Below are 10254 nucleotides of genomic sequence, written 5' to 3' on the forward strand. Positions count from 1 at the left end.
AACTGGGTACCCCGACAGAAATAGAAAAGACAGAAAGATCTACCAGACTTTTAGTAGCAAATAAGTACCAAGAAATTATCACCATTCTTCAGAGTTGTTATATTCTTGGACACCTCTGGCTCTGACCTCTTCAGATCTGGTTTTTTACTTTCTGCCCATTAAGCAAGTAGTCTTGGATTGGATTCAAAGTTGCAGACAAACCCCCCCCCCCCAATCCATTCATTCCTTAAAAAAAAGCACTATTCCTCTGCAACTAGTCTCTTCACATATTCCTTCCCCACCAACAGATTTGTACTAAAGGATACAGACCCATTATTACCATGCAAAGAACAGAAACAAGAATGACATAAATGTCATTTAATTTACTATATATTACTATAATGCCACTAGAGATCTGAAACAAGAAAGAAGAAACCGGCTAGCTAGACAAGCCTAACTGGGAGTAAAAGTATGAACAGAGAACCTCCCAGTGGATGATGATTCAGTACATCACGAAGTACGAAAGATCAAAATACTACCCGCATTACCATAACAAAACCCATAAAAAAAAAAAAAATCCTTCTTCTTACATAACTCTCCATGACTCCAAGGTAGGGAAGCTCTGAAAGGAATCAAACTCTAAACCTGCACCACCGTCCGCAACCGGCGCAAATGAGACATGACCCGTCGCTAACGTTGCTTGTGTGGGACCCACAATCTGTTGGTGGTGGTGTTGTTGCTGCTGCTGTTGAGGGTGATGGTCCAACAAGAGCGCTGACGTGTCGAGAGTAGGCAAGCAGCTTTGTAGCCGGTTCCCCAGGCGCTGCGGCTCCGGTTTTAAAACCGGTGGTGCTACTACTGTAGCGTCAACCGGCACGTGTGGGTTGCAGAACCCAATACCGGTCACTTGCTGAACCATCTGACGAAAGTTCGCTGGGTCGGCTGTGATGAAAGTCGTCTGTGACCGCTTTGACGCACGTGACTTGCGCTTCGAGATCTTTCCACCGGCGGTGCCGATCGTGTTGTTCCGGCGGTTCTGCTGCTGCTGCTTCGGTGCCGTTTCAGGGTCTGATCCCGACATGGTCGATGTGGGTGTTGGTGCCGGATCGGACTTCAAGAGCTGAACTAAAGCGCTATTAGAATCGGTTGTTAGGGTTTTGGACTCTTCCGAGAGAGATTTCTGGAGGGCTTTGGTTAGGGTTTCAGTATCACGAATGAAGGCATCAGAGATCCATGAGTCCGTGAAGGGACGGAACGCCCAGGGTTCTACTAGACTCGATAGGTTATCAGAAGACGCCATTTTCTCTTCTATTTCTCACTGTTTCTACCTCTTTTCTTGTATTTTTTAATTGGGGAACCAGAAAACGATTCACTGCATTTTCCAAGAAAAAAAACCAGAAAATGGGAAGGATATAGGATTCGTTGGCCCAATCGGATATGGCGGAAAGAGATTCAAATAGTCGAAACAATGAAACACTCCCAGTTGAGTTCAACGAAGAACAGGGGAAAACAGGGGAAAATCAGAGAGAAAAACAGAAGTTAGAAGTACCTGAATCAACAAATCAAGTTACAAAGCTCACTCAAATAGAGATGTCAATCCTGAAAGGAAACAAAAAAAACACTGAAATCGTCAACTAATTCAACGAAATCAGATGTGCGAGTTCACTTTGCAAGTAAGCGAGCAGCTGAAATGAGAGAAGAAATGAGGAAGAAGAAGATGATTAATATAAGAAAGAGATAACGCTAGAGAGAGAAAGAGAAAGAAGAAGGTAATGAGCGTCATAGCTAGAAGATCAAACATATTAAATAGGACGGTGGAACGAAAACGCGTTACTCGGGACACGTGTAGCTTTTTCCAAATCGGGTTAACTCGTATGGGTTAGGATCTGACTCGGTAGTCTGGTTAAAGTGCTTCAAAAGAATTGCCGCTAGTGTACGTAGTAGTAGTTTCTGTGCTGTCATTGCTAAAGCTAAGGCTAGGGCTAAGGCTAGGGTTAAATTTAAAAAGGGCATCAGGGTGGTGGGGTCATGCCGCGTCATGGCCGTCGACGACGCGTAAACTCACTTTCCCCCCGAAAATTTCGATTTTGGTTTTTTTTTCTTTTTTTTTTAAATCGGGGCCCACTTCAAATACCATAAGTATCTCTAATTTTTTATTCAAACATATCAAATAGGATCAAGTCGGTGTTTTGAAAAGAGGCAGTTGGTTCAAGCGGTTGGACCATTCTAACCGCCATTCAGAACTCTCGTCTCATGGGCTCTTTTGGTTTTTGGATATTTAACTTAGGGTGAAACAACCCTATCTATTTGGTGCAGCAAACAATAGACACACAGGCCAATGAGAATATAGGTGAGAACATCTTCAAAGCACACAAGAGTGGGGGGTAGTATAGTCATTTTGTATTTACTGTGTTTAGACATTTTCTATGCTAGATCGACTAGGGGTGCTAATACCTAAATCGAATTGGTAAAACTGCCTCATATCGATCCAATTGAACCAAGATCAAACCAAACTGAAGGCTAATTGGGCCGGTTTTGATTTGGCATACTATAACCTCTTAACAAATCAAATCGCACAAGAAATCAATTGGACCTGAAACCAAATCGAAACCAATTCAAAAACCGGACTAAAACCGAAAACAACCCAATATTCATTAAAAAGAAAAATCAAAATTTGCATAGGCCTATATGGAAAATCAAACATAAACCGATAAAAAAACCAAAACCATCCCAATTACTAACCGATATAAGAAACAAAGTAAAATTAAAACCAAACCACATCAAAAAGGAAACCAAATCAAAATTGAAATTTTTTTATTAATTCAGCACCATTTCCACACCAAAATGTGTTTAACCCAAATTGAAACCAGGGCAAACCGATCTATTGACACCTTTAAGATCGGCAAGATTCTTTCAATCTTTCAAATTATTCAATTTATGAAAAAATATTCTCTGAAAGATAATATAGTAATCTTACCGTTGCACCGAGGTCTACTTACATTATTGGGTGTTCACTATTCATCATCTTCAATTTTAAAAAACAAAAAGGGAAAAGAAAAACTGACTACAATACTAACTGGTGTAACCCTTTTTGAGCTGACAAGTGTCAAACTAAACTATAGCTACCCAATAGTTGAAATTGCCAGATGGCCAAAATCAAGTAGGTCATGGAGGAATGCTTTAGGTGAGCTATGTAAAGGAATATATATATATATATATATATATATTTTATATCTGTATTTCATAAAAAGGTAACCCAATTCGGTGTTGGCTGCATTTGAATTGAAAAAATAAGGTTCAAGATCAAAATATGACAAGAAGTTTTGGATTGAGACTCTCCCATTCCCTAGGCCTAGGGAACATCACATGGAGTATAGTAAGGAAGCAACTTATATGAATACAGATGTTTTTGTTTCTACTTCAGAAAATTCAAACTGGAACCAATTTAGATTGGAGTTTTCTCTTTTTACTGTATAGAAGCTTGCAGATTTGGAATTGGATAATCTATCTATAGCCTTTGGAAGATAGGTTTCCTTCATGAAAACAACCAAGGAAGATGGAGGCAACAACCAAGCGATGGTGACTTTGGATGTGAAAGCTCTAGTCAATTACATCTTGATTCATATATGCTTCCAACTACGGTGGAAGGATTGAAAAATTAAGAGTAAATTGGAGCTCTATCTTTTTACAATTTCATTGCTTTGCTATTTTTACATTTAGGATTCAACTTGTATCATTAAGAATAATACGATCAAAACCATTATGGCAAGGAAAAATTTATACCAAAAAAAAAAAATCCTTTTTAGTTATAAAAATTGAAGATCAATACTTTAATCATCTATAGTCTGATTTACAATTGACCTAAGCATGTTCATTTTTAACTCATACTTCAAGTCCAAAAGAACGAGGGCGGTGGCATGTGTCCGCACAAAGCCTCGAAATGAAATGAAAAAAAAAAAAAATGTATAAAAAAAAACAAAAAGAAATTTTTTACAATTACCTGAGTTGCAGAAACTTTTCTACCACTAAGACTCATAGTAAGAAAATGGTTTCATAAATACATTTTTTTTTTTAAACTATACAAATGAAATCGAATCCTTGGAAGATTAAATGTGGATGAATCAATTTGTCTCCTTATTGGTCCACCCGGGACCCCTAGCCCCTAGAACAGGTCAACTGACCAAAGGTCAAAATCAATTATGGACCCTAATAGTCATTCTCGATAGAGATTCAAAAGAGGGGCATTAATCACATTATAATGGAATGGAAAGGTAAGGTTGTAAGGATTAAGGGTCACAAATGGCATTACAAGTGATTGTTCAATCATCAAATTCAACATGTAATGCCAAAGTTATGTGTAAAACGAATCCTTTGAACGGCCACGATCCATTATTACAATGAGGCCCCACTCTTATAAGACCTATCAGTCAGGTGAAATCCCAAGTGTTTGTGCTGCAAGAGGAGCATTAAATGACGATGTCCCCAATCAGAAATGACTGGTTCAAGTTAATTTAAGAGTATAATTGAATGGAAGGCAAAGTATAACTGAGAATCTCAAAGGCTTTCTCATGATGCTTTGGATAGTGGTTTTTGGAAAAACATCATTTTTATCTCTTAATTATTAATTAATGAAGGTTTTCTTAAAAAATAAAGGATTTTTTTTATTAACACTCTTTAATATATTAAACAATTTATGATTTATGAGTGTAGTGAGATGTCCTAGCCTTCTTTTGTTTGCCTATGTCTTAATCTTAAAAATAAAAAATTATTCAATGTAAGAATAAATTAGGTTTTTTAATAATTTGAAAGTGACTTGTTATTGTATCATTAGTAAATTGTCTACAACATACTCCATGTCTAAGCACATTGAATTCTTATTTTGTATTATTTTAGAGAGAAAAAATAAATAAAATGTGTAATGATAGGATTTAACTAGATGACTCCTAAATCTATGGTTTATACACGCAGTGGCATAAAATAAAATTTTATGATTTTATCTAATATCATTAACTTTCATTAAAGCAAGAGTTAGACATGCCATCGGTTTTAGGTAAATTAACGGGTGGTAGACATCCAATGACAATTGGAGTAAGAGGTAATGAAATTCAAACCTCCGGGATTAGATTGCAAAGGGAGTTATAATGCAAAGAGAAGCGAGAGAACAACCTAGGTCTCTCTGGGTATTTTCACTGAAAGGATGAAAGTGTTGGTGTATGATGTCTTGTATTCCGTCGTAGTTTAATCTAGGGAGTACTAGTGTAGCATCTAGACAGGTAGGACGGCAGTCCCGCTAGCCAATTAGCGAGCCGTGAGAATTGCAAGGGGACAGGAGGATAGAAGGGGGTGTAGGGGGGCGTAGCCCCCAACTCGAATTTTTTTTTTTAGGATAATTGTGTACTTTCCGGATTAGGGTTTTTTCACTATATATTTGTAGCGAGGGTTTCTTTCTCTGTAATGCAAGCAATACTGAGAGGTGTGAGGACGAGCACTGTAACCCTATTCTCCATTGATAATGAAGTAGGATCTCATCTCATCGGGGACGTAGGAAACCTTGTCGAACCTCGTAAAAATCCGTGTGTATTGTTTGTTTTATTTTTCATTATCTTCTGCATCATTTTAGGGATGCATTTTTACAGAAAGAGGTAGACACATGTCCGGGCATCCCGAATGCAGGCTAGCCTTTGCTTTTTTTCATTATTTGAGCAAGTATAACTTGTTCTAACCGATGATTTAGAATATTCGATGTGTTGATGCAGATTCAGACCCGAGTTGGATAATTCACTCAACTCTCAACTGAGTATTGAGAATCTTTTCAAATCCATGCCACTTGGGGAAAGGAAATTTAACATCCTTAAACTAGGACAAGTGGACGATAAAAATTTAAAATTTAAAAACGAACCCGCATGATAGGAAAAGCTGGACCGCACTAGATCCATGCAATCGAATCCATGAAAGTTGTTAAGCTTATAAGATATAATGTGTACTTCCCGGAATCATCCTTTCCAATCCAACGGTTCATTCTCAACAACTAGTCTCTGGCCCCACACAGTCTGCCTTTCGTTTTCGAAGAAAACGGTGTGCGCCAGCAGTGACGTCGTCAGATCACGTGGTAATGATGTAAAGATGACGTATGGCTGATCTATGAGAGAGATTTTAGAGAGAGAAAGAGAGAGTAGTGGATTTGATGGTTGATGCTACACCGAAAGCTCTGGATTTCGTAGATGTCCGAAGCAGTCTTGTCGCCCAAGAATTCCGTTAACTTTCCATGCAGCCCCGGCTTGTACGGCTAAGAGCCGACTTCGGGCCCATGGGCAAAACCTTTAGCCGTTAGCCGTTAGCCGTTAGCCGTACTTTTTATCTAAGATCCATGCGTGGTATGCTTTTTGATCGGTTCGTCAAGTTGATAACGTTGGATAAATTTTGGGATTGAATTCCTTTGTGGGTATGGATAATAGATACGCGCCAGACGTTCTCTTGTGTCATGGGGGATTCAAATCTTAAAATTTATCTTATTGTGGTTCAATCTTGATTGAATTCCTCTAAGGTGCAGCAAGGTGTTTGATGCACATCTAACGGTAATAAATATTAGATATGGAATTCAAGGTGATCGCTTGCAACTCAAGACGTTTTTAAACGTTGAATTCAAGTTAGACGTCATGTTCCACCACAAAGGATCCAAGTCATTCGATCTCAGTCCATTAGGTGTGATGAGATTTCAAATATTTAGGTTATTTTATTGTTCATCATATGATGGGTTTATCATAATCCTAATACATGTGGTGGATTAAGATTACACCAGAATTGGACAACAGTAAAATTCTTACTGAACAGATTACAAGAAAAAAAAAACACATAACATCAACAGTTATAATAGTCTGGAACATTTTGCATTCAACATATTAATTGATTTATTTATTTTTTGGTAGGGGGTGGAGGTGGGGGTGACCGCCTAGATTGACCCATTGTTATCTGAGCGAGCACTATGTGACGAGGTGATAATCCAACACTTTGAGAGAGGTACAAAGCATGAGGCACAAAGAATAGTTGGATCATCTCCTAGGCACGTGGCGGTCACCCAAATAACTATGGGCAAGACCTAAGAGATCATTGTTGAGAAGAGGAGTCAAATCCGAGTTGAGGGGTAAGGGTGGAGAGGGTTTTCTAAACATGAGGAATATGGTTTGCCCACTCACATTCAAATTTGGACCGAATTTCTGTAAGGCCAAAGTGAATGGGAATTCATTTGTCAAGTAGACCTTATATGCATGCAAGGGTATTAGGGATATATTGGGAAGGTTACCTTATAGTAGGGGTTTGTGACTTCTACCTTCAAATTTTGTATTCATTTTTACGGGGAGACTGTGGTTTCTGCATCAGTGTAAGGACCAATAGGAGCTAGTGTACATGAAAACATAATAATAATAAGATTTTTGCCTTTCATGTGGGCTAAAGCGATCATTTCTCCCTTCCATGGGTAAGCTCCCATATTCAAAATACAAGGATGGAGGGATATGTAGTGCCATGCATAGACGATATTCAAGTCGTTTCCTACAATTCTTCCAAACGTTAAAATTTACGGAGACTAAGTTCGTCAAACAGTCAGTTTGCTCTGACATTGGTCAGACCAAAGTTGGACCAATAATCGGCTCGGTCTCTTAGTGATCTATGTTAGGTCCAGTCTCAATTTTTCATATATAAAAAATAATAATAATAATAAATAAATAAAAAGGCACCCATCAAAATATGTCGATTTTGGTAGGTCTTATGTTTTTTCTGATCCAATTGATTTTTATGGTTTCAGGAAAAACAGTTTTGATTGATAATTGATTTTGATTGAAATCGAACCAAACTGAAACAATAGTTCTTAAAAACTGAAAATAAAGAGCCGAATTGATAAAGAGTTTAATCGGTCTAGTTGCGGTTTTTCAATCGGTTCAATTGGTGCGGGCTGGTTTTTTATACCATTACTCCAAAATTTGATGCCTTCTTCTGCACCACAAATATCTATCATTTGTAGGTTGGATGGGGCCAAAATTTTATGGAGGAAATACAATGGTTGATTTCCCACTCACATATCAAGTTTCAATCTAAACAAAATTGATTATTTGAGAAAACAAAGCTTTTGAAAAATTCTAGACTTCAAAAGGTGCATTCTAAATGTGAAATACCGTGCATACATGCTTTATACCCAAAGGGAAATAAAAAAATAAAAAAATAAGCCCATGCTTGCCAACACTACATGGAAGGCCCTAAATTTTTTTGACACATCACTAATCCAAAGCATCTCCTTTTATCCATAGCTAAGAATTATTGCATCATTTTTTCATGTGACACCATATGTGGGTTGTTTGAAGAAACCATTCATACCCTGAATCATGCATATAATCTTTCGTCTTAAATTTTGGTTATATGAAGACTCTGATTTTTGCATGTCTCCAAGGGGGAAGGCCATGTATCCTCTCTGGCCTAATATCCACCATTTGGTATATCAGGTGGTGAACAAATTTCGCGGTTAGGTAGTTCCAATTTTCCTATTCTCATACAAAATTAATCCAAATTAATATCGCAATCAAAATTAAGTCATGACATATGACCTTTGAATTAGATTAGAAATGGGTGTTTTAGACTTCATACGATATGAAAAAAAAAAATTAATGATGTAACTCACTTACTCAAGAATTCAATCATAAGGTTACATCACGATGGATGAAGAGATTCTCTCTCCATCCACCAAAAAAAAAATGATAATAATAATAACTCCAAATTCAATAGGGAATTGTTTTCTTTCTCTTAACCCTAAAACATTAGCTACTAGGGCACCCTTTTAAGATTGAATTTCATTAGCCATAGACTTTCTCACATCAAGGCCATGTTGTTTGATTTTAGGTAGCTCATTCAATTCCTTTTTTGTTTGAGGACCTTGTTTTCTTTGAGTGGTTTCATTCTATTTATTATATTTTGTTGTTTACCTAAAGAAGTAGATTCAATAAAGAGAAATGGAAAGATTATAGAAGACCATGGAGATAACACCCATAACCAACCTTGACCTTCATTCCTCTCTCTCTCTCTCTCTCTCAAAATGATTAATTGGAACTTAATTAGAGATTGTCTTTGTTTTCCTTATCCATGTGTATTGACATGCGTCTTTCTATTTTTTTAGCTATACGTCTATATATGCCCATGCACTCTCTTGTAGTGTTTGGATTTTTTTTTAATGTTTTATTTTGTTACTTTTCGAATTCTATTTTAGTTGACTTAATATAAAGATAGGGCATTGATGTCTATTTATCCACAAAATTTGATCCCCATTTGATCCGTGAAGTAGTGGAAAATAACATATCTTGAATAATTTTATCTTTCTATGAAAATTTGGATTGACTTTCAATAATTTTTTTATAAAATTTTTTATATTTATTTCCATTAAAATTTATCAGTGTTACAAATGAAAATCCTCTATCTCATGGGTCCACACTTTCTTATTTACCACATGACTTGAAAAAAAACTAACTTATAACAAAATCAGAAGTCGGCAAAGGTTTTTCACGTTTTACTTTACCAATCTTTTCAAGCCTAATAGTGAGAGTGAATTTTCCATTGATCTTTGGCAGATATTTATCAGCCTCGGAAGTGGACCCATCTCTCACTTTATTGGCTACCCTTAGGGTGTGGGTTTTAGGTCTTTACCGGGATTTATTTCTTACATTTTCTTTAATTTAATTTAACTCTCAAACCCTTATCACTTTTATGTGAGTCAACCTGAATGAAAAGGTCAAAGATGAGAAGGTCTAAATCCAATCTTTAAGAAATTGATCAATAGTCACGTCTTTGTTCATGAGTCCAATAGATAAAAAAATACGGTATTGGTCTACTTCCAGTTGGTTGGTGTAGGGTGTAGTAGAGCACTTGCGTCCAAGAGGTCTTAGGTTTGAGACTTTCATTCCACATCTAGTCCTCGATACCCCTTTGTATCCTTTACTTTGTAATAAAAAAAATAACAAAAGAAATAGAGTTCCTAGTTCGTTGGTTAACAAAAGTATGACTTAGTAGATATAGGGTTTTCCTATTATACTCAAATATGGTGACGATAGAAAAGATCAATAGTCAACCTCCACCCATGGCTAGAGGATGATATGTATAACATGTTCATAAAATTTTGATCTCACAATACTATTACATGTCAAATAAGCTACGATGAATTAGAAGATATTTCGGTTAGAGCATATACCTGCATATATAGACCTAATTTGGACCAAATCATTTGACATTGTCAGCCCT

The 10254-nt window shown here is 36.8% G+C and overlaps 1 protein-coding gene across 1 annotated transcript; it reads right to left on the bottom strand.

Moving 5' to 3' along the window:
- Positions 1-332: 332 nt before the first annotated feature.
- LOC122088323 (calmodulin-binding protein 25-like) lies at positions 333-1753 on the bottom strand. Its single transcript, XM_042657552.1, has one exon. It carries the CDS (start codon positions 1277-1279, stop codon positions 566-568), a length of 714 nt encoding a protein of 237 aa, XP_042513486.1. The 5' UTR covers positions 1280-1753; the 3' UTR covers positions 333-565.
- Between the last annotated feature and the right edge of the window lie 8501 nt (positions 1754-10254).

Source organism: Macadamia integrifolia, chromosome 9, assembly GCF_013358625.1.
Source record: "Macadamia integrifolia cultivar HAES 741 chromosome 9, SCU_Mint_v3, whole genome shotgun sequence".
NCBI lineage: Eukaryota > Viridiplantae > Streptophyta > Magnoliopsida > Proteales > Proteaceae > Macadamia > Macadamia integrifolia.

Excerpts from the sequence above, each read along its gene's own strand:
- LOC122088323 (XM_042657552.1), bottom strand. The coding sequence starts at position 1,279 with ATGGCGTCTTCTGATAACCTATCGAGTCTAGTAGAACCCTGGGCGTTC.